Source organism: Phoenix dactylifera, chromosome 7 (genome assembly GCF_051530095.1).
Source record: "Phoenix dactylifera cultivar Ajwa chromosome 7, Ajwa_hap1_PhDact_Kaust_v1.1, whole genome shotgun sequence".
Lineage (NCBI taxonomy): Eukaryota > Viridiplantae > Streptophyta > Magnoliopsida > Arecales > Arecaceae > Phoenix > Phoenix dactylifera.
Window position 1 is genome coordinate 8,058,864 of NC_143196.1, and position 25,572 is coordinate 8,084,435.

The 25,572-nt window shown below is 40.6% G+C and overlaps 1 protein-coding gene and 1 long non-coding RNA gene across 3 annotated transcripts; one reads left to right on the forward strand and one right to left on the reverse strand.

The window, feature by feature from the left end:
* Positions 1-229: 229 nt before the first annotated feature.
* LOC103713356 (heterogeneous nuclear ribonucleoprotein 1-like) lies at positions 230-5,307 on the forward strand. 2 transcript variants are annotated; one of them, XM_008800254.6, is made up of 4 exons: positions 230-654; positions 1,119-1,355; positions 1,515-2,715; positions 4,767-5,307. In XM_008800254.6, exons 2-4 carry the CDS (start codon positions 1,134-1,136, stop codon positions 4,778-4,780), a joined length of 1,437 nt encoding a protein of 478 aa, XP_008798476.1. In that variant the 5' UTR covers positions 230-654; positions 1,119-1,133; the 3' UTR covers positions 4,781-5,307. The 2 variants fall into 2 exon arrangements, with proteins under 2 accessions (XP_008798476.1, XP_008798477.1); XM_008800255.6 differs by having other exon boundaries at positions 259-650.
* Positions 5,308-21,526: 16,219 nt separating this feature from the next.
* On the reverse strand, positions 21,527-23,486 carry LOC148702890 (uncharacterized). The gene is made up of 2 exons (XR_015967276.1): positions 22,670-23,486; positions 21,527-21,833 (listed from the first exon to the last, which is right to left on the reverse strand). It is a non-coding gene; the product is annotated as an uncharacterized LOC148702890 (long non-coding RNA).
* Positions 23,487-25,572: the final 2,086 nt, after the last annotated feature.

Below are 25,572 nucleotides of genomic sequence, written 5' to 3' on the forward strand. Positions count from 1 at the left end.
TATTAAATAAGATAAAATTTATAGTTAAAGAAAAAGGCAATCTCAGTTCTTGATGGATTAAACGAGATGACCGAAGATAGTCTCTCCAAATCACATGGTTGATTACTTCCTAACTTTCATCGACAAGCAACCAATAATCTTTTCTTTTCCTCGCTGAACTTGACCAATCAAAAATCTCCTTTTTATTTTTTCCCCACTTTAAAAAATCAGAAAAAAATAATAGCTACTGAAAAGAATATTTTTAGCCAAGTTTTTTTTGAGATCCAACGCACCATGGCATCATCACGCATGACCTTCTCTCCCAGCTCATATACACCAGATCTCTCTTTCCTTCTCTCTCTTCTTTATGCATATATAAATATTTATGGTTTTGGGCTCTTTCCTTCCTTTCCTATCTTTGTTAATTGAGGCGAGCGGAATTCAAGGAAAGGAAAGAAGAGGAAAAGGTTAATAATCAGGGAAAGAGGAATTCGATCCTTGTTCCAGTTTCTTTCATTCAACAAAAGGAGAGGGGCGTTGCGGCGAGTATATATGAGGAGGCCCTCTCTTGTTCTTCCGATGCCGACTCCCAGATCTTAATAAAGAGATCGCGCGCGCGAGAGAGAGCGACGATCCCCCTCTCGAACTCGAATCCGAAGCGTCTTAGATCGGTCGGTAAGCCGCCCTCCTTCGATCTCACTCGCATCCTCAATCCCTCATGGCCGATGCCATCTGAATTATCTCTTCTATCGATGTTTTATTGGTGCTTGATATGCCTTTGATCGATCCGGGAAGGATCTGGAGCTCCTCGATCTAATTCGATGGAATCCTTGCTTAGTCTTTGGATTTTTAGCTGGATTTTATGCGATTTGTGTTAGATTCTGTTGCTCTTCTCTTCCATGCATCTGTCTGTTAGATCTGGTGGCTATCCAATTCATCGGATGTTGGAAAAATTGGATTTTTTATTTTTTGTTAAGTGCGCATCGGTTTTACTATTGAATTATGTGTTTTGGATTGGATCTGGTTCATGTGGTAGATATTATTGTTGGATTTGATGTTGAATTAGATGAAGAACATTAGCTGTTTGTTTTGGATTTGAGTTTGGATTCGTGTCATGGTGATGATTTTTCTATGAGCAGATTGCAGAATAAACGATGGAGTCGGATCTTGGAAAACTTTTTATCGGAGGTATTTCTTGGGACACCAATGAAGACCGCCTCCGGGAGTACTTCGAGAGTTTCGGGGACGTGGTGGAGGCCGTCATCATGAAGGACCGGAACACCGGCCGTGCGCGCGGATTCGGGTTCGTCGTGTTTGCGGACCCCGGCGTCGCAGAGAGAGTTGTCAAGGAGAAACACATGATCGATGGCCGGATGGTAGCCACTTCACCTCTGCCTGTCAATTCTTTTCAATTCTACTCAGATTCATGCCTATTAAGTATTATCCAATTTTTTGCCATTGCCAGTGTTATAGGATTTCTGGAAATTAGCCCTTTGCTGAATATGATTCGAGTTTTTGGCCGATGAATTTTGCAGGTAGAGGCGAAGAAAGCTGTTCCGAGAGATGACCAGCACATCCTTAAGAGAAACAGCACTAATGCCCATGGTTCTCCAGCTCCTGGTCGCACCAAAAAGATATTTGTTGGAGGCCTGGCTTCCAGTGTAACTGAGGCCGACTTCAAGAATTACTTCGACCAGTTTGGGACTATCACTGATGTTGTTGTTATGTATGATCACAACACACAAAGGCCGAGGGGCTTCGGATTCATTACTTTTGATTCAGAGGATGCTGTGGATAAGGTGCTTGTTAAGACCTTTCATGAGCTCAATGGCAAGATGGTTGAAGTTAAGAAGGCTGTTCCCAAGGAAATGTCCCCAGGGCCAAGCATGCGCTTGCCTATTGGGGCATATAACTATGGTCTGAGCAGGGTCAATAGCTTTCTCAATGGGTACACTCAGGGTTACAGTCCAAGCTCCATAGGTGGCTATGGAATGAGGATGGATGGTAGATTTGGGGCACTAGCTGGTGGGCGTAATGGATTCCCTTCATTGGGTCCTGGCTATGGAATTGGGATGAACTTTGAGCCTGGGATGAGCCCCAACTATGGTGGAAACTCAAATTTCAATAATAGTCTCAGTTATGGACGGCCATTGAGCCCTTACTATAGTGGGAATTCTAATAGATATAGTAGCCCTATTGGCTATAGTGGAGGTAGCGGTAGTACTGGGTCTGTTTTCAGTTCAATGGCCCGTAACTTATGGGGTAATAGTGGCCTTAATTATACTACCAGCTCTGCAAGCTCTAATGCCTTCATGGCATCTGGAAGTGGGAACCTTGGTGGATTTGGTAATAGTAACCTGAATTGGGGAGGTTCCTCTTCTCCTATTTCGGCTCATGGTGTGGGCAGTGGTTCAGGCTATGCTAGTGGGAGTCTGGGTTATAGAACTGGTGAGAATAGCTTTGGTTTGGGTTCCAGCAATTATGGAAGAAACACCGGGACTGGTTCTGTTAATCCCTCCTTCACTGCATCAAGCAATGGATATGAAGGAAACTATGCAGATCCATATGGTAGTAGTTCAATCTATGGAGACACCACTTGGAGGTCTGCATCTTTGGAGCTTGATGGATCTGGTCCATTCAGTTATGGACTCGGCAATGCACCTTCAGATGGCACTGCCAAGGGTTCAGCAGATTATATGGGTGGTTACAATATTACCAATAGACAAACAAATAGAGGTGAGAGACTCGTTCAGCTTGATTTTATTTCCCTGTGAGATGAATTTTCTTTATTTCATAAGCTACATCTTAGATAATTGAGATTATGTAGTAATATTGTGGCTTTGATGTTTCTAACTGATATACAAATATAGGTAAGGGACTCCATCACCTTATTTTACTGCTTGTGAGTTTTATATAGAGGAAAATGGTAGTATAGAAAATATTTTTACATTCGTGAAAAACATTGAACTCTACACAGTTTCTTCTTGCTGTCTTCAATTGAATGAGTAATGTATGTGAAAATATTTGAATATCTGCACTATATGTTTGTGCAATTCTTGCATGTTTAGATAGTCAATGTTTCTTTGATGTCCCTCCCTTCTTTTGTGAAGAAAACCCCTCTTAAGGCCTGAATATGTTTTAGCAAGAAAACAAAAGAAGTACATAATCCAAAAAAATATTAAATGTACTTAGTAGATTGATTGTATCATGGCCATCATTAAGTTCTCATGACCATAAAAAATGTCATCTGCATTACATGTGCTGAGTGTTGGTGAAAGTTAGCATAAATAGAAAGCATTTTTCCTATCTACATGGCATTGGCAGTATCCTATCATCATCATTGGGCTCTTCAAAAATAATTTCTCTTCCTCGTCCGCATTATTTGGTCCCTCCATTTCATTTGACTTTCAATTTGGATTTGAAATCCACTCCTAGTTGGCTTTACCTTGGCCTTTGCTTATCCAAAACCATTTAATACTTGCAAGTGTTTCTTCTTTCTACTTTGTTATCATAAAGTCATCAATGTTGGAAACTCTTTATGTTGAATGTATACCTTTTTTCCAGAGTTCGCTATGGCGTAATCCAAATGGCACTTGTTCACTGGGCTTGTCCATGGGCTATCCTATGATTTATTTGCTAAGATGACAACTGAAAACAAATGAGTCAAATTTAGAAATTAATCACCTCTCACTTGAATTGCTAATTGATGGCATGTTTTCCAAGAAGCACTTAATTACAAGGTTTAATGACTGTCAATAATTCCAAATATGATTTGTGTGAGGTAAAGGAAAATGTAGCATATAATGTCTAAGGTAACTTTAAGGACTCATTTTAATTACCATATCTGTGGGACAACTCTTGCACAAGCAGAAAGGGATTGGAAGAGAAGCGGGGAAAGGGAAGCTTGTGGGTTCTCAAAAAGCAATCCACATCAAAATCCGCTGAAAAGGTTACTTACTTTGTCCCCAAAATGTAGATTCCCTTATCAACAACTCTAGATCTGTTCAATTTCATCTTCTGGCTTCTTCTCCTTTCCACCATTTTGTGTGATATCATGCTGATAAGGAAAGATGACATCCAACATAGCTTAAATGGTTGTCGTGTCAAACCTTAAATGTGTTATAATAGTCTGATGATAGAAGAATTGGTTACAGATTGTTTATGTAGAAGGTTGAACATTAAAAAATAATTTTGCCAAATCATTTCCTTCAAGAAGATAGTATTAATATACATCCATAATGTTCATGATGTACACAATCTGGTTCACGACAATTATGTTTTGTCCTCTGATGATTCTGATGTTATTATTATAGAAGTAAATTTATCAAGGATTTGATAAAACAGTGCTTTTGGTGTGCCTGTCAATCTACTTGATTGAGTGAAATGCATAGCAATGTAGCTACTAGCTTTTAATAGAAACAAATCAAAGTGAATGCTCATAATGCTAACCACATCAAATAGCGGGTACAAAGTGTTATATGGTTAGCCAATTTTGTTCTGTCAAGCATTGCGGACACATAGGCAGAACAATTTTTTATATGTAATAGTGTTTCTTTGTTGCATTAATTCTAATAATATGGTTGTTTATTTTGAGGGATGGCTTAATATTTCATGCATGCTTGCCATGTTTATTATTGCATGGACTAGATAGTTTAGAAGTATATGAAGAACTCCTGTCTTATATTGCTCAGTGTTCAGCATTTATTTTTCTGTTGTTCCTCAACAATAATTAACAATGATGATAGCTTTTCTGATATTCTATTTGTTTTTGGTGATCGCTTGCTCAGGAATCGCTGCCTAGGAGAATTATTCTTTCAAAGATTGGAGTTTATCATAGGTGAAAAATCCAGTGAATTAGGCGCTTGATGGTGAACGCAGATGTTCCCTTAAAATATATGGGCTAGTTCATTATTTAGAGCTAACCAGAGTTGGCTTCCAAAATTTAAATCCAGAGTTTTTAAATATATAGGATTTTGTGTACGGTTTGAGATTTGAGTTTCATCTCTGCATAGAGTTTAGGTTTTGTTTTTCGTGGTTTGATTGAGATGTAAAATCAGATTGCGGGATATATTCAGAAGAGTGTTCTGATTTATGCTGTGGCGCCATATAGTCTTCTGCTCTTTTTTTAAGAAAAAAAACTTCTGTAATATCTGGCAATGTGATAGTTATTGTCAGGTATGCGCTTTTTATTTTTTCTCTTTTTACTGCAGTTGTACCAGAAACAGGCTGATTTATTAGTGTGAAACTTCCAGGGATACTATGTGGGTCCCTAAGAATAAGGCTACCAAATATTCTGATTCATTTCTATGAAAATTTGCTTTCAGGAAACTTTATTTGTTGCTTGCATGCTCAACAACTGTAGCTTCTATTGCCTTTATTTTGTTCAACAAACCTCTTAATGAGTATCTTGCTTTTCCTAGCTGTAAGAAGCATGTTTTCATGTGGGTACAGTATTTTTAGTTTCTTTCTGGAAATGACTTTTTGTTTCTCAAGATGTTCTGGGCTGGCTCCATTGTACCTTGGGTCAGCATATCCCTTCTTTTTTCTCTTTATCTTTATAGGTAGTCATAGCATCCCTTACAATATCCATGGAGGGTGGTGCCTTGATGCCTTTGTCTTCCATCCTAAACTCATGACTAGGTTCTTGAGGACTTGCTTAGCCAAGTTGAAATTGATTTCTACTTGCAAATACTGGCATGAGTTTGTGCTATATTAATACCTCACCTCCCCTAACAAGGAGCCTCTTTGTTTTAGTCAAAATTGATGGATAGTGTAATTCATAACTACCATACAGATCAGACACAAATATGACCAGTGCATCTAGGTGTAGGGTAGAGACCATGTTTTATGGCTTGCCAGTTCTCTCAATACCTCGGGGGATTGTGGTTGTCTGGTTTATGTAATGTATCATCCCCATGTTGTCACAGACATGGAAGAAAGGCCCATTGGCTAGAATCTATTGCCTACTTTGCATCCTAAACGGCGGGTCATCTAAGCTATCGGCCAAGGCAAGTGAGAGCTGTTCAAGAGTGGGGGGCATATCTTTAGCTCGAGCAGCATCCGCTCCCGAAATGTGAGTTAAGCTTTAAACAAAGAAGAAGAGCTACAGGAAGGAAAGAAGCTGGAATAGATTTGTAGTGAATATTGTCTTCTAACCTGCTGATGTGGCCGGAAGGCTGTCTTTGGGCGGCTCTATGTTCCGGGAACCTACTTTTACCTTTATGACCTGACTTCTTGGTCGGTTATCCAAGCTTAGTGACTACAGAAAAGCTCTCTTTCTGATGGTACTTCTCTCTGCGATGGCATACATAGGTCCTTTTCTGCATAGAAGAAGGCAATCCAAAGACTCATACTCTCACACGGTCATTCTAGCTTAGATCGTGGCTTTCTACATGGGTTTATAAGCGCCTTGTAGATGCGGCTTCCAGGAGGGCTAGTTTGTCTTAGGAATAGTGATCAGATGGTCACACTAGTCACACTGATCCACCCATCATTTTAGTTTGGTAGAAATTTGAATCCCAGTCTATTTTGAGGTGCTATCCTGGTGGAAGGAAAAACAGTTCATGTGTTCATCTGACAATAATTTTAGGTATTAACATTGATTGGTGGTTACATACATCATATTTCATGTTTCATCTCTTTCTGCCACAGTTTTTGAGAACATGAGTTTCAGGACAGGCTTTGACGAAGTTGGTCATGTAAAAGCCAGCAACAGGTGGTCCCCTGGGCAGTAAGTGCCCAATCCAAAATAGATATCATTTAACTTGGATGGAGAATGGTGGGCCTGTTCTTTCTTTTAAAGGCATATAAAGTGTAACTTCCTTAGGTTTCTGAATTGACCTTTACTGGTGTCATCTTTTCATTGCCACCCCAAGCCATAAGGTTTTAATTTGGACCATGCAATTTGTGGCCCACAGGGATGTAAGCCAACCACTCCTCATTCCATTTCCTGTATTCCTTGTACCCTGTGCCTGACCGCCTCAAATTTTATCTCCTCATTCCATTTCTTATATTCTTTGTACCCTGTGGCCTTAGGGATGGTTGCGTTGCCGGTTTGCTAGTCGTAGAAACGGTGGAAGAATATCTTACTAGACTGGCTATGAAGCATTTGATATTGGAGACTTTGGGGGTGGGTGAGCAGGTGGGCACGATGATGTATTTGGGTATCCCATTGTCCGACCGGCGGTTGCGGAGTGGGGATTGTTTGCCTAGTGAGCTTTGTATTAGATGCAGACTAGCGGGATGGCGGATGCATACACTATCTATGGCAGGGAGGATCACCCTGGTGCGTTCGGTTCTTACATCGGTCCCTATCTATCTGCTTTCCAATGCCATTGTCCTGGTGAGATTCCTGCGATCCCTGGAGCGGTTGTTTAGGGACTTTATATGGGGGAGGAGCAGTGGTCGAGGTGGTGTTCACTTGATGGCGTGGGAGGTGGTGTGCCAGCCAACTAGTTGTGGTGGGCTGGGGGTTCAAGCCTTGGCAGTGAGGCGTGAGGTGTTAGTAGCCAGACATGTGGCTAGATTTGTGCTTGAGCCCAAGTGTCTATGGTCCTCGCTGTTGAGGGCTAAGTATGGCGCTTTGGTACCGGGTGTGCGTATGGGACGTCGTCATTCCCCGGTGTGGAGGGAGATGTGTGCCAGAGCTTCGGTGGTGCTTCCGGAGATCGGATGGGCTATTGGCGACGGTCAGTCTATCGATGTGATGGAGGACAGGTGGGTGACTGAGGTACCGCTTTGCTGTATGCCGACCATGGTGGACTCGACGAGATTAGCAGGGTGGAGGGTCAGTGACCTATTGGATGCTGAGGGAGGGCGATGGAGGGAGGAGTTGGTTCGGGAGATTTTTGGGGAGCAGTTGGCAGAGTTGGTCCTAGCCCGAGCGACCCCTAGGGGGGGAGGCGGATAGGCTAGTATGGATACCGACAGAGCGTTCACGGGTGCGAGCTAGGGATCTTCATGCAGTGATCAGTAGGGAGCCAGTACGACAGATTGAGGGGCGGTGGATATGGAGGATGCGGGCTCACCCGCGAGTGGCACTCTTCATATGGAAGGTGGCGTGGGGTTGCCTTCCGACTAGGAGTGTGTTAGCTCGGCGTGGTATGAGGATCTCTCAGTGCTGTGAGGAATGTGCAGATATCGAGGAGACTTTGGAGCATGTTCTTTTGCAGTGCCCTAGGGCCCGAGACATATGGAGGAGCTCACCGATACCGTTACCGGCCTCGGTGGTGTCGGCGCAGGATCTGATCCATCTGCTGAGAGATTCCATGCGGCGCCCCAGATCTGTTGAGGCGGGAATTTTTGTGGCGTACCTGTCCTACCATATATGGTTGGACAGGAATACCGGTATATTTGGGGGGAGGAGGGCGCCTCCGAGGATGGTGGTAGACCGGGCGATGGTGCTTGCAAGGGAGGTTATCGGGGCGACTTCGGTAGTCACTTCTGGGCTGGTCAGGGACATCTGGGGTGCTCATCACGCTGTTTCAGCGCCACGGTTTGCCTTTGTCTCTTGGGCACCCCCACCCCTTGGCTATCTCAAGGTGAACTTTGATGGCAGCAGGTCGGTAGATGGTTTGTGTGGAGGGGTCGGATTTGTGATCAGGGACCATCTCGGCAGGATGATAGCAGCAGGAGGACGGCGCACGCCTGAATCTACAGTGGTTGGAGCAGAGCTGCAGGCAGCATGGGAGGGTATATCCTATGCGAGGCAGGTATTCGGGGCCGAGCGGGTGTATCTCGAGGGTGATTCATCGGTGGTGATTGATTGGATTCGGGGTGTGGATCGGTTTGGGGACGGCCATCCCCTCATCCGAGAGTCCCGTAGGATGGCTCAGATGATGGCTGACTTTCAGGCAGCACATGTGTTTAGGGAGGCGAACCGGGCAGCAGATTGGGTCGCCTCCTTTGTCGCCCGGCACTCAGGTGATTTCTTGTGGACGTCTGATGCAGACGTCCCTTCACAGTTGTACTTTTTACTTTTCCGTGATTTGGAGGGCTGTACTCACATTCGAACTATATGACATGAGTAGCCGTTTTTACCAAAAAAAAAAAGAGAATATCTTACTGTAAAACAATCTATTTTGACGGAAAGTTATAGGCAGAATGGTGTTTTTGAGAGGCAGACAAGGATGTCTGTTGGATGGTCAGTGAAGCCCTCTTAGTCGTTGCATACCAGTCACAGTGCTCAAAGAGGGATAGGATCATTTGTTGTTTATGGATTAGAGTGCAATTGTTCTGTAAATATGAAAAAAAAATATTGAATTGTTAATGAATTGGCAGAGTGATTCTGGACTTATTCTTAGGTGAATGACTTAAGCAGGAGTCAATCAATTATCATGAATTTTATGATTTATTCAAGAACTATTCATGACTTATATGAAAATAAGACTGGTAGCTTCCAACTAAATGATGCTAGTTGTTGTTGGATTTTTCTTTTTTGATGGTTGGGCTGGGGCCTACAAAACCAAACAGTTGTAAAAGTCTTCAACCAAGAGATGAACATTTTGAGCTTCTTGACAACCTAATTCAATGTCTACCTTGCTTTGCAGCAGCTAATTAACCGATCTCATCCCAAAGGCGTTGTCGAGTGAGATTCCTTGTATCTTAGCCACTGAATTGGCTTGATCATTTTGCTCCCTTGAAGCAGGGCCGGCTCGAGCCTTAGGTGACTCAGGCGGTCGCCTAAGGCCCCCGACCCACGGGAGGCCCCCATCCCACGGTCCCCACTGCATAGTTTTTTTTTTTTTTATTTAATCTGTTGCCTTCTGCTTTTTCCATCCGTCTCCAATAGCTAGAGTCGTAGCTGGGCGCTGGCCTGGGCAGTGGGCCATCAGGAAGAAAGGGATTTGGTTGGCTTGATACACGCCTGAAGCCACTCTCATCTTTCATCCCTTCTCTTTTTTGGTTTTGGTCTTGGTTTTCTTTCCCTCACATTACTCCTGACCCAGCCGGGCCATCAGGAAGAAAGGGGGATTGGAAATGGACTTCTTGGAGGGTGGAGATTCTTTTAATTTTCTCCTCTCGGTTTCTTCTTCCCTCTTCCCTCTTGGGTGGTACAGAGAGAAAAGGAGGGAGGGGGTTCAATGGCTGCTGTGTGATGTTGCAGTCGCTGCTTGGGTACTCACTTGAAGGGGAGATGGTGGGATGGGACTTTTATTAATTAGATAGAGTGAATTTCCCATAATGCCCCTACTTTCTTTTATAGGGAGGCTCTTTTTTGGACAAATTTTTTTTTTACCTTGGCCATGAAGTGCCATGGGATGACCTTTTCCTATTCTGCTTTTGCTTGACGGGTAAACAGTATTGTCAAGCATTATCTCAGTTATTTAATCAGTTTCATGGCCCTTCTTTTAGGATAATTATTTTTCTGTGCTCCCATTGAAAAATTATATTAAATTAAAAAGGTTTCTTGTCTGTTTTTGTTAGGTTCATGCATCTTCGTTGAAATAGTGTACTTAATAGCTATCTATTTTCATATCATTTTTTAAGTATTTTATATTTATTAAAAAATTTATTATTAAAAAAAAAGGCCTCATTGGATTCGCCTTAGGCCCCCAAATGTATTGGGCCGCCCCTGCCTTGAAGTATCATGTAGTATTGCTATATGATGGTCCAAAATGCTGCTCATTATTCCTCTCAAAATGCTGCTTACCATCTTGATAGTATGGTTTAATTGCCTTGAAAAATTTTTATGCAAGGTTGGCCACTAGTAGAACTTCCAAGGGTAATAATCTAGGTCTTCTATAAGCCATGATCATAAATTCATGGCAAGCATGTTAACTTATTTAAGATTCTAGTATAGCAAGCGATCATACTGAAGAAGTTGAACACAACAAGCAATAGAAATCCATGAAGCAGTAGCCCCCACCTCATCTTAGTTTGTCTCGCAGCACCACCGCTAAATACCCATGCACCAACTCCTCCTCCAAGCTTATTAGAACCAACCTTTTTGTTTGCTCGGTGTTACACATGTACTTCAATAATATCACAGTAAAAGTGACTCAATTTCTTAAACATACCTCTCTTGATATTGTTCTTTACCAACAAATTAAAGAAACTATATTATTGAAAGAACAAGAGTGGATGAATCATTAGTTTTTCCACACCACATTCCTTTCCAAACAACCCTTTGTTTTCTGCACATAACGAATCCTAGATTTTATTTCTGTGATTCTTTTTTTAAAAAAAAAATGGAGGAAGATCCAACAACCCTTTTGTTGAAGATTCAGGAAAACAAAAAATAAGATCAAATAAATCTAATCACTTACCTTGCCTCCTAACAGAGTGAATTCTTCCCCTATTTGCCTTGTTTGTTGATTCTAAATCCTATGTCCATGCCTAACTACTCTCTCTCAACCCTCAAAAAATGAAGGCAAAAAGTTTGGTCTGTGAAAAGAATTTTCTCTCATCGAAATATTTTTTATAAAAAGTTGATGCCTAAATATATAATGTCTAAAAAAGTACTTTTTGCATGTTTTGTTGATTATAGGAAAGTAATATTTCAAAGTAATTAATGTTTGGGTGAGTACCTACTTTTTCAAAAAAATTATGTAAAATATTTGTTAAAAAAAAAAAGAATATTTTTTTCTAATTTTTTTTATATAAAATGTAGGAATCTTTTCCATCTCTTTTCTTTGAATACTCCAACATGAAGCATCTCTCCATTCTCCATCGAACCTACTTCCCTCTCTCTCTTTTTTTTTCTTCTCTAGGCTAAAGCAGTCCTTAATTAGTAATAGTGAATCAGGAGAGAGAATAAGGAACAGGGGGAAGAGAGTAGTTTTTTTTTTTTTTTAGGGATGAGTCTCATGCTTAATCCTGAATGCTGATTGGTATTGAGATATAAGGAAGCCTGTAATAGGTGTACAGTGTACCTCTGACCCTTCACTACCAGTGGTTCAAGAGGTGAACACTTGTGGTCCATGGCGAGTGTTCCAAATGTTTTAGGCACTGACTCAATGCAGGCACCACTCAACGATGCTTCTCTCATTATTTTCTAGACATCCGTTATAGGCGGCACCCTTTTCAAGTCACTGGTCCATCCAGTGGGGCCTAGGGCACACCAACATTTGCCGTCTAAGATGCTACAAGTTTGGGGGCCAGCCTTTTGGTGAGATCTCATTTGTGGGTCCCTTGGCAATACAGGCGACGCATGCATGTGCCTGCTTGGCCATGCCATGGGCTTCGGCACATGATTGGTTTCCCAACTCAACAACAACTCTCTCATTGAGGAGATATCATCCCCTACCTTAATTTAATCTTTTCAGCAATGGAGATTTCGCATCACATTCAAACTATACTTTGTTCGCCGATCAAAATATAGAAAACTCGATGCATTTCAGTTGATTCTTTAAAGCGCAAGTATCCGATATGGTTTTAGTGGATCAAGACCTAGAGGTGTCGAGTCTAAATTTTGTTCCATGCTGAGCTAATTGGAGGGTCATGGCCTGGTTCGAGAAAACCTATTTCGTATCGTACCTACTTTGATTTTAGATTGGTTTGGATTAGGTCTAGGCTTTTTTGAGGTATCAAAATATGTATCTTAAACAAAAAAATTTCCATGCTTTGAGAAATATATATGGTCTATCTATTAGGAAATTAAGAGTCTTCTATTGGCTATTCCAAATGCGATAGGATAAGATGTACCGCCCAACAGGGCGGCACCCAAATAACCATCCTGCTAACCTAACTTCGTGCTGATTGACCAGAGGAGGAGGCTAACAGACCCAAGAGGCATAAAAAAGGTGGGATAATTTTATCCCCATGTCATGATTAGATCGCATCACACTACACCGGCAAAATAGGGATTGTTGTTGGATTAAAGGACATAAACGCTCTTCTACTTATGGTCATTTTTCTGGTAATAAAGAGTTTATCTTGGTTGTCTCATAAATATAGGTGAGATAAAATATGATGATAGCCTAGGTTCCTCAAACTGTAAAAAATTAGCAATTCCAGACATTTTTCAGTCCTGCTCGGCATTTATCCCACAACTAAGGTAGGATATGTTCCAAAATGGGCCTTTAAGGCTCGTTGTCATGGCCTTAACGTGCTACATGTCCCTCTGTCTACATAGCCATGGACCACAAAAGTCTACAGTTATGTGCAGGGCTATCATCTGTATTTTTATTTATTTTTTTTTGGTACTTCGTGAATCAAAGGAACCTAGATCACTATAGGTTTCCTTCTTTTTTTTCTTTTTTTCTTCTTATTTTTGGATTAAGGCGGGTGAGTCGGACTGCACGAGTACGGACACACCCAATAAAATCAAAAAACAACACATCACGAAATACTCTAGGCAACTCACCTTTCCGGATCCATAATGTGCCGCCAGAGTAATTGGCCACATGAGCGGCCACCCAGTCTGCAACATCATTGGCCTCCCTAAAAACATGCTTAGCGTGGAACACCACTCCGTTTTCGGCTATCGACCAAGTATCTCGAAGTAGGAGGTGGTCTCCACCCAGATGACTCGGACCCTGAATCCAACCTAACTCATAGGATTCCTTTCTTGTTCCTACTAGTACCCTTAGCGGACTCCCACGCCTTAAAATCAGGACCCAGTCCCAGCACCAAGCCCACAACCCCAATGGCCGGCACTTGTACTGCACCGGCAGAAAGAAGCCGTGGCCCGGGAGACACCTGAGAGTGGCCACAGCTGATTCAAGGAAGGAAGAAAAAAAAAAGCAATAATAAAAATATTAAAATGTAATTAATTAGTAAGTAGAAAATTCAGCTACAAATTTACCCAAAAAGTGCTAAGAGGCATGCCAACAAAAGATGGTTAGTTGTTTATGAACATGTTAGATTTGGATGCAGTTTGGTGACCGATTTCAGTATCTTTGATTTTTCTATTTTTATAAATCAAAAGGAATTAAATGTCAATTACCATTTGCTATGAAAAAAAAGAAAGTAGTATTTTTAATAGAAAAAATATGCAGAAATAGATCTTGAATTTTTCACTATTCAATAAATAAAGCTACTATCGAGATACAGAATTGCACTATATGCATTTTGAGATTTTGCAACACAAAAGTTTGTATTTAGCATACGTGATGCACAAGTTTAGGTCATATAAAAGAAGACAAATAAAACAAATAGTCTCGCTTAGAAAAAAATAATAAGTGGAGAAAAAGAAAATACTGCATTAGGTGCTATAGCCAAATGGAATCTTGGGTTCCAATGTAGAGTTCTGACAAACTAAGAGCAACTAAAGAAATGGTCTCTCTCTCTCTCTCTCTCTCTCTCTCTCTCTATATGTGTGACAGTGTTGAAAGGAAAAAATTAAAGGGTTATAGAAATTGAGTTTAACTCAGAGTGGAACTAGGGCAACGAAGAATATACGTCTTTTATTATTTTTATTATATAGTAGTATAGATTAGATAGAGATAAAGAAGGATGTACATCTGAGTTTTCAGAAAATTGGATAGTCAAGTATATTATTGTTAAAATTTTACTGGTCATAGCAGCTTATTATGATTATGGTGTCCAGCAAACAGACGTCAAAAAATTGCAAGAGGATATATAAATAGTTCAACTAGAGGGATTTATCTTTCTAGGCCAGGAATACATGGTGTAAGCTGACTAGATCAATTTGTGGCCTAAAACAAGCCGGCAGAAACTAGAATACAAGGCTTGATCATCGATCAACAAATACAATTTTAAACAGATTCACGTAAGAAAACAGAACATGAGTACCTACAATAATATCAAACTGCAAAAACAAGCGTAATGTTGTCTATGGTATCTTCTTTACATACTAAAATTTGTTTCTAGGTGATGCAAGTATTTTTGAGAATTTGAGTTCAATTCGCCATCTTTGTGAGGATTTGTGGGGCCATAAAGGCCCATCCAAAACCGGACATTATTGGGTTCTGCCGATCACATTAGGGTCAACTGATGCAGAGAAACCTCAAGAAAGCCGGCCAAAAGAACAAAAAAATATACATCATAATCCAACCAAAATTCATAAGCTCTCTAAACATGATTATTAACGTAAACCTTCTAGGCATAGGAGCCTACTCCAAACCAGGCTGGCCCTAGACAAAGGGACCCCACTTACCAGTAAGTAGAGCTAATCATGGGTCGGGCTTGGGCTTGTCAAATTCTAAATAGGCTGGCCCAAAGTCTGACTAAAAATGAAGATAGTTTAAGCCCGAGGCCCGGTCCATGATCAACTTCTGTAACCTAACTGGAATTATTAGATCCGAAAGAGAGAGAGATGGAAGGGTGTAACTTCGGAAGCACCAAGCTTTGCTAGCTTGGCTAATGCTCGAAGAGAAATAAGGCTTTTTTTCTCCCATGACTGAGCCAACGGCTGATTGATAATATATTGGGTCTTTTACAAATGAATGCTTGTTGATATTACAGACAAAAATTCATCTTGTTTCTCTATGGATTTAATTGTAGTCGCAAAAACTCGAACATGTGTGTTTTTTTCATAAACTGTTGTTCCCAAAAATATTTGCTAGCATGTGACTCACAACTTCACCAACCTATTAAATTAGTATCATTCATTGAGCTCAAGGGCAAAAAGGTTTTATAATTTTTTCATCTTTGATTCATTACTTGTATGTTAAGTATGCGTGGTCCAATTGGTTCAGTTGGTAAAATTATTAGGAGGTTGGATAGGCCTAGGTTTATGTTCTGTCCTCACCCCGATTTCGATCCGGCATCCCTCATTCTAGCCCTATTTATAAAAAAAAACACAAATCAGCATTTGTATATTGGCCTTTATTAAGCAACTAATTATGTGTCTGAGCCCCTAATGACTTAGTATCACATAAAACAAAATTAACCTGATGAGATTAGAAATGCCTATAAGCTTTTTGTCCTCCAAACTAACAACTTCAAGTTTAGTTCAATTCCTTTCTCTTTGCACATCCACATCCTATTATGCCTTCTCCTAGCATCTTCTTCCCCTACCAACTTCTGTTTTATATCTTAAAAAATTACTAATATCAAAGATTATATATAGAGCAATACTATCTAAGATAATTGTTTCTTAAAGAATGTATACAGAGAAGCCCCTCTTGGCGGAAGGTTCACAATATTAAGGTCTCATCTGCAGCCAACTAGATAATATTTTAAAATAAAAAAGTTACATGTACGATGAGAATCTCTTGTTATATGTTTTGGCTTCAAACCAAGTTAGCACCCCCCTTATCCCCGTTTCTATTTATTCTTTGTGCTGATATCTTATCCTATGCTTTACGAGCCACCTGTCAAAGTCGGAAGCTAGAGGCATATGTTCCAGCCCTTGGGGCCCGACTGATCTCTCACCTTCTATTTGCAGATGACTATCTCTTGTTAGCTAGAACCAGGATAAGGGAGGCTCGGGCCCTCAAAGGGCTTCTGGAGGACTATTGCGAGGCATCTAGTCAGAGGGTGAATTTTCACAAATCCACCATCTGTTTCAGTCCGAGTATAGAGATGCATGTGCGGCAGGAGATAAGAGGGTTGTTTGTCATGAGGGAGCAAGAGGGGCCCTGGACCTATTTGGGAGTCCCAATCTCGAGGAGGAGGCTGTGGGTGTCAGAGTGCCTCAAGATAGTTCAGCGGATATAGGATTGAATGGAGGGTTGGAGGGCGGCTTCATTGTCCATGATGGATAGGGTGATCCTGATTAGAGCTATCCTGTGCTCTATGTAGGTCTACCTTATGTCTAATATTGTGGTCCTAAAGACGGTGCTAACGAGGATCGAGCGGCTCTTGAGAGAATTTCTGTGGGGTTCGCTTGGAGGTAACCATGGAGTACATCTTGTGGCATGGGAGACGATTTGCGAGCCTATCCGAGCTGGTGGGTTGAGAGTGTAGTCTCTACTGGCTAGGAGAGAGGCCCTAATTAACCGACATGTAGCTAGATTTGTTCTAGAGTCGTAGTGCCTTTGGAGCCAGGTGATGGCTGCTCGATATAAGCCTGTACGGATGGGCGAGCCTTCCTCTAGAGGCCGTAGGTGTTTTCCTATTTGGTGGGAGATCAACAGGTATGTGTCGATAGTTTTGTCCAACTGCAGATGGCTAATCGATGATGGACAGAGTATTGATGTGGTGGACGACCCCTGGGTAGACTCGTTGTCGGTGAGGTGGTGGCCAACTCTGATCAACGTCGAGGTCTCGGGCAGGTTGTGGGTCTGCGATCTTCTTCTTCCAGGGGAGGAGGGTGGGACACTACCCGGATCGACCAGCTATTCGGAGCCTAGCTCGCTGAGAGGATCTGATTTGTGCTAGTTTCGAGATCCACGAGCCCCGATGTGAGGATTTGGAGCACGACCTGCAGGTCCAAGGTTAAGACAGCCAATATCTTCAGCACTCTCTTTGGTGAGCAGTACCCAGGGGGATTACGCATGGATCTGGCGGTTCGGATTGCACCCAAGGGTGGCCTTAATCCTCTGGAAGGTCGCCCAAGGTCAGCTATCAATGAGACTTATGCTGGGTAGGAGGGGTCTAGGCATTTCCACCTTGCCTCGAGTGCCAAGTGGATGAGTCAGTGGACCATGCCCTATTCTAGTGCCAGCATACGAGGAGGATTTGGGAGCTTGCTGCAACTCCACCAGAGGTCTGGTATCACTCGGCGTCCTACCTGCAGCTACCAGACAGTAGGCTTCTACCCTGCGGACCTAGCAGGCGGCTATTAAGGCTATATATATGGCTTATCAAATTTCGTAGTTCAGAAATGCCTGGACCTTTGGAAAGGTTTGCCCCCCACTACGGATCGTTATCGAGCAAACCCAGCTTCAGGCCGCTGAGATTGTGCAATCACATCTGTTGGACCGACCGTTGACAACTCAAGACATCTGGGGCTCTGCTTTTACTCGTGGAGCATCTCGTACGGTGTTCTTCACCTAGGAGCACCCACCTTCGAGTTTTCTCAAGATCAATTTCAATAAATGCATGCTGGATGGTGGTAGAAGGAGCGAGGCCAGCTTTATTATCAGAGAGCCGGACTCTAGGGTGGTTGCCAGATTTTCGATACCTTGGTCTCGGGGGCTGAGTTGAGGGCAGCTTAGGCCGGCCTGGGGTATGCTTGGTAGACTCTGCGGGCCAGGGTTGTTATGCTGGAGAGGGATTCGGCGACGATTATTAGCTGGATCCAGCAAAGTGAGGGTAGTGTGGGCAACTTTCACCTTCTTCTTAGAGATATTCAGACAATAACCTACAGAGGATTAGCCTTCCATGCGAAGCATATATATTGTGAGGCCAATGAGGCAGTGGATTGGATGGTTTCTTATATGGCCAACCACTCTGAAGACACTATTTGGTTGGGGGAGAGGGAGTTGCCTGGTGCTCTTTAGAAAGTGCTATTTTTTGACTTTTTTAGTTATATTTGTACTAAATCTGTATAATATATCCATCTTAGCCAAAAAAAAAAAAAAAAAAACCAACCCAGCACCCACTCATCTTTTGTCTGGCTCATGGAAATAGTGATGGCAACTCATGAAGGAAAGCATAAAACCTCCATTAGATGGAAGCAACAATCAACCAGATACCACTCGAACGATGAAAGGACTTCCTGTGACAACTCATGCAATAATAGCAATGGATAAATGGCCAAATATACTTCTTATATATTTTTCTACAAGCCGTTCGTAGTGGCTTTCATGATGCTCCATTCCTCAAATAAAGCAAAGAATCTCCCACGGGCCAAAAGATAAGCCTCTTCTTCAACCTTGTCCCGCCAAGCCTATATCACACTTGAGCCCACGAGAATTTGATCTGTCAGGCCCCCGCTGCCGCGGAGCACATGAGGCACCTAGTGCCCATGTGGGAGCCACATGAAGAGGGAAACACGGGGTTCCCCTGCCAGATATTATCCGGTTTCGGAGTTTCACGCAAGCATCCTTCACCCCTTCCTGGTTTTGTTTTCCACCCAAAATGCGTCTGCAGGATTTGGAAACACCCGCCTCATGAGGGGTGAAAGACGCTTGCGTGAAGCCCCGGAACCGGACAATATCTGGCAAGGAAGCCCCGTGTTTTCCCCCTCATGTGGCCCCCATGTGGGCACTAGATGCCTCACGTGCTCCGCGGAAGCGGGGGCGTGACATGATCCATGAGCTTTTGGTAGTTTTAATTTTTTTTCCCCATTTTTTTAAATTATTTTTATTATTTTGGAGAAAATAAAAATAAAAATTTATGCTTTTATTTTTTATTTTTTATTTTATTTTTTTTTTGCTAATGCGGGTGGATCAGACCTGACGAGACCGGATACACCCAATAAAGTCAGAAAATAAAATACCTCGGAGTGCCAAAGGCAACTCCCCGTCGCCACTCCATAAGGTGCCCCCGGAGTGAGAAGCTACATACGCAGCTACCCCGGAGATGCTTTTATTGTTTTTAAAAATAAAAAGTTATAATTTTTACCACCATATCCACTACCACTGCTATCATCTCCACCACCATTATTATTGCCACCCCACCACGATCATTGCCATCACCACTATGTCTCCACCACCGTTCAACTAGATGCCAGTACCCCTACCACATCCACCACACCACTAAAACCTCTATCACCATTTCTAGCATACCCTACTATCATCATTGCTGCCACCACCATACTATCAGCGATGCCATCGTCATTGTCACCACCACTATCATCTCACTATCATTGCTATATTGCAAACATCATCGCTACTATTGTTGCCACGACCATCGCAACCGTCTCTATGGTCCTTATCACCCATACCATCATCTTGACTGCCATCATTATATTTATAGTTTAAAACTTAATAATAAACTAAAAATATTTTTTTTATTTTTGAAAATAAATAAAATGTGATGCTAAACGGCACCTAAATGTGGCAGTAGGAACTCAAAAATCAAAAAACAAATGGAAGATAAGGCGATGCGGCACATAAGATTCCGAATTGAACTAGCAAGTGATCGGATGGCTAGTTAAGAAAATTCATAGCTTAGAATTATTTTAGGTCTCTTTTCCTTTTTAGAATTATTTAGGATTCTTTTTCATTTTTGATTAGAATTCATGTTAGAATTGACCAATACCCTAGATCCGAGTTCTAATTGTTTTAGGATTCTTTCTTCTTCTTTTGGTTAAAATTCAAATAAGGGTCAAGATATATCATATAAACAGAGCTTAGTTGTACTCTTTAACATCGAGTAATTATCAATACTTTGTTGAAGCTCTCCTCCAATTCTTGGCTTCGAGTGATTTCTTACTTGCCAAGGTGTGTGATCATGATCCTATGAGAAGTGACCAATACAAAGCTCGAAGTTTTGAGCATTCCCCAAAGTAGCTGGAGGTATGAGACTCATGAAGACCATTGAGGAATTGGTGTTTATCCCTTCAGTTTACTTCTGCAAGTTCCTTCGTGCAGGCTTGCGTACATTATTATATGTAGGAAATGGATTACAGAGTTGGATCAGATATGCTGCATGGTGAGTGTTGGGGGTCATCATCCAGTCATAAGTTACAAAGAGGATAGCAAATATAGGAGAGAATAAGCCGCTGGTTTCCACAAGAGTAAAGTGAAGCTAGGAGATAATTCAGAAAATTTACATTGTCTGCTTCGAACCAACTATGTCTATCCAAACTCTTAGAAGAGATAGGATGTTCCAAGCGTTAGCGCCTTCGCTACGAATCTAAATACCCTTCATTTTTTTCATGGACTCACGGTCCTTAAGCTTAAGCTATTTCGAGGCTAGACAGTCTCTCCCACCAATCTTTCTCCCACCAATCTTGCGACATCCTTGTCACAGTTGGCTCCGACTCGAGAGAGGGAGCCCACCTATGTTTGACTTCTACTCAACTTTGGTATCTTCCAATGAAGGGTCTACATCGCTAATAAAGGTTGTAATGCATATTAGCATAGTTCTAATACCACTTGTCATAGACTCATGGCTCAAAAGCTTAAGTTAAACCTATATAGCATCTTTTTTATTAGTCATTGTAGGACTATGACATCTTACTTTCCATCCAAATACACTGGCATGTAATCACAAGTACACGCACCCATCCTACCTCAGATGATCTAGAGAATGGGTGGTTTATCTAGCTATCCCAACAACTAGTGATTATTTCAGAGAGGATAGAGGACAAGGTCTTAAAAGGAGAAAAGGTGATGTTTTAATCTTCCACAAGCACTATTGCAAAAAATAATCAATTATGTTTATTTTTGCACTCAAAATTTTAGAAGAAAATAAATTTTTGTAACTTAGACATGAAACATAACACTTCTTTTACCTCCACCATGAGTTGAGATTATTTAATATATTACAATATCTTAAGATATGGATTTTGCTTAATACCCACAATATTGATTATGATCCAGTTCAAAAATTATGAATTTTGTCATCCCTAGCCTATGCATCATATAGATACAAATAATAGATTTTTTTAATTGTACCAGGTGACGGTAAATCATAGTCTAATATTATTTTAACCTTTTTTTGTGTCCATATGATACATGGGTTGAAGACCACTAAAATATATGATTCTATATTGCTAAATAATTTCAATAGTATAAAATATGACAGTGTGGAACTTCAATCGTATGTCTCATTATTAACTTTGGAGTCGATAAAAATAGATACCTTTTCTTATCAAGAGGAGAAAAATCCATTTCATATCTTCACATAAAAGGTCCTAATCTGAGCCCCAACGTATTTCGAAAGAGAGCCAATTTCTTCTAGAGTTGGGAGAGCATCAAGGTAAAAGAAATAAGAGGACTCCTGCTCTGGCAGGAGCACTCCTTTGACAAATTAAACAAGCACTTCCATTCTGCGCCTAACCATTCTCAGTCCACTTCAAGCACCCAAGCATCTAGAAAAAGGAAAATTTGACAGGCTTCAGCAACTCCAGAAACGCCGACTTCGATTTTTCTGCCACGGTCCTATTCGTTCTTGCAGCAATGAAAGATACAGAACACTAGGTGTAAACAACTTTCATAAGTATCAACTTTTCTAAATAAACAATCCTTTTTTCACACTGTATCAACTGATCTAGAGAAAACTACTACGTTTAATGCATTGCTGTATGGAAAATTAAACAAGAAACCTGAAATCATCGGAACACCTCAGTAAATTAGGGCAATTGATTGGCAGCAGCTCTGGAAGAAAAGTAACTACATCCTAGGTCCCGAAGTAGTTCCTTGAATCTATATTTCTTGCTTACAGAAGGGAAACTAGGAGTTGTGCTTATAGGGTGCAGCGCTCTTCTTTCTCTTACGTACTTGCAAGTAGAATTTAAATAATTCAAGTACAATGCTGAAAAAAAATGAGGATGTGATATATATATATATATATACATACACACACATATATAAAACACCCCCTGAAGCCACGAGCATAACATCTTTGCATATAGACCCAATCTTGAGTAAAAAAGATACCACAACTTTGGTCTCTTTCAATAAAATCATCCCATAATAAATCAACAAAACAAAAAGTTATCTAACATTTCTATTCTAGTCTATCCACTACTGTACCTACATGAATATAATCTCAATCAGATATATGTAATGCTAGAGCTAGTGCACAAAAATAGATACCATAATTTTTTTGTCTATCAATATATATGTGTTTGTGTGTGTACACGCATGTATGCATACTGAAAGGGCACTTGTTTTATGCTAAGATCTTTGAAATGAAAGGCATCCCATTAAAATCAGCAGCAGGCAAGGGTTTTGAAAGACTAGGTAGAACTAACAGGCGACTCTGAGAAGCTGCAATACTTTACCCAGGAATGAAACAAGTGTACCCATGGCAGCTTCTGAGCTTCTCGAGACAGGTTCTTAAAATGGCCGCATGTTTGGCAAGCTAGGGTGGAGAATTTGCGATGCCCATTGAGGGGGTTGTTCTCATTCAAAACCAAACATTTTCTGAAACATTGTAAACCAAACAATACCAATGTCTGAAATCAGCAACATTCCTTGAGAGAGGCAGATTTCAAAGGCATAACAATCTACTAGATGGCCTAATTATGCATGCCACGGCTCCAGAGATGGGCTTCCCCGAATGATTTGCTATTGATCATAACCACATATTTCAGTCTTTTGTGAGGCAAAACTTAGCAGGCTCAACATAATTCAACTACTAGATGCCCAAATTTTTTTCTGTTTTCAGAACAATAAGAATAATTTTACTCTTTACTTAACCACATTGCTAATTCCTAATATGATAGTAAGATATCCAATTATCACACATCACACGCCACTTAAAAGCCAAATCAGATACAAAATTATCCAAAATCTAGGTTGTCTCAACCATTACATCAAAATAATTGAAGCGATATCTGTAGATAAAAATGTGTACACATGCACCTGCACACTTCCCATTTTCTGTTTATCTCTATTCTTCAAATTTAGATTAGATCAAGATAATACAGTCAGGTAAATTTTCCAGACAACAGAATCTGGATAAATCCCATCCATGATGGTGACTGAAAAAGACCTATCTGGATACCTGTCATGACAGTGCCAAAGCATAACAACTCATGTTTCCAGCATACAGAAAACACTAGTTCTTCATGGTTCTGAAAGCTGGAAAGTAATTTACAAGCACCCCCCCACTCCCACCCCCGGAAAAAAAAAAGAAAAGAAGAAGATATCTTCCACCGGCTGACATTTATTATTTCAAACTCAAGACAAGCAAATCACAATCACTGCTATGACAAATCGCCATATTCCACATTCAATTTAATTTGGGTTCTGACTCAGAGATCTCAAACATTAGCAAAACCTACCAAAGGCGACAGCAGTAAATGCAAACTTGTCTCATTACGCAAAGTCAGCATGACAAAAGCAAGATCAGTTTGACAGATCTTCCAGCAATTCAGAGAGTTTGGCACAATGTATTTTATTGGTAAAGAAAACAACCATCAATAGCGTGAAAAAAAAGAGACTGAAAGTGCCAGCCTAGAATTAATACTTGGAAATTGCAATCTGGATTTCTCATATGTCATTAATAAAGCATTGTGCGGTTAAACAGTATCAAGTTTCCATCCCACAGAAAACACTCATTCTTCATTATAATCTCCAGCTAGTTCAGAAAGCTGGAAAGTAATTCTGTATCCTGCCAGAGATTGAAGAAGACCTCGTCCACTGGCACAGATTTACATTTCAAACTCAGAACAATCAAACCACAAACATTGCTACGACAAATCACCATATTCCGGTCTTTGGTTTCTAGACAAGGGACTGCAAGCTGAAGGTGACAGCAGTAATGCAAACTTGTCTCTGTAAGCAGTAATATGACCAGAGAAAGATCGGTTCAACAAATCTTAAAACAATTCAGAAGGCTGGGCATAAAGAAAAGAATCATATAGAAGTACCAGACTAGAATTATACATCAAAATTGCAGTATGAAATCTCTCATAGGTCAGGATAAAGCATCCCGCATTTCGTGTTTCCAGCCTAAAGAAAACTCGTTCTTTATTACATAGTTCTGAAAATTGGAAAGTCATTTACAAGCCCAACGAAGATCAAAGTCTACTTCTACTGGCCCACATTTACTAATTCAAACCCAAGACAAGGAAATTACAATTATTGCTATGACAAATCACCATATTCCACGGTCAATACAATTTGGATCCTAAGTGAAGGATTTTAACAGTTAATGAACCCAATTTGAAGGTGACAGCAGTAAATGCAATCTCATCTTACTAAGAAAAGTCGAAATGACAAGAAAGATTAGTTAGACAAATCTTCAAACAACTAAGAGACAGTTCATCAATTAATGGATAAAGAAAACAGCGACCAATAACATGAAAAAAGATCCAAGAAATGCACCTCCTATTTATACTTGAATTTGGATCATCATTTGATAATGTAAAGAAAACCAAAAATGAAAAAATACGTTTAGTAGCAATTACTCTGAATCATGTGAGTAAGGTGATATTATGGGTTTCTGACAGTGATCTGCAACAACTTTTAATGGTGCTTGGATGGATGATAAAGCTAGACAATTTAAGAACAATACAATAGAGAAAAATTAATTTGTGAGCAGGACATAATTTAGAGAGGGTTCAAAAAGGAGTATCTCAGAATCAGATCGTCATATGGATTTAAAATTATTTGAAAATTGGAGGCCAATGACCATGTAATGATGATGTGGCATCATAAATACTCCACTAAACCTTAATTCTAAACTAGTGGGGATAAGCTACATGAATCCTTTTACTCCATTCCAACTGGTTTACGGTCATATTTTCTAAAAAATGTTGAGATATCAAGTGGAATATAGTAACATCAGGTGCTCCTCCATATAAACCCACCGATCACAGAATGACTGCTGTAGGCTATGGAAATGATACAGTGAGGTTTTCCATGCCGTAAGCCATGACATAAGCAACCTTTAGATCATCAACTTGAAATCTAATACAGAGTAAGATGGTCAGATGAGAAATGTCAAATCTCAAATCACAGTCTATGAGAAATTAGGTTCTGCTTATATGAACTTCGCCATGCAGTTCACTTGATTGTATGATTTATTATAACCTACATTATTAACTAAACATTCCAAAAAAAGAAAATAATCAATATTTCTCTGCGTCATGTGTGTTCTCACCTCCTGCTCTTTGCAGGCAAACAGAACCTAGAATATTTGTGCATTGGACTTTACAATGTACCAGCAAGTGGTAAA

Coding starts and splice junctions, on each gene's coding strand:
- LOC103713356 (XM_008800254.6), top strand. CDS start 1,134: ATGGAGTCGGATCTTGGAAAACTTTTTATCGGAGGTATTTCTTGGGAC. Junction 1,356..1,514: donor ACATGATCGATGGCCGGATG/GTAGCCACTTCA, acceptor TGAATTTTGCAG/GTAGAGGCGAAGAAAGCTGT.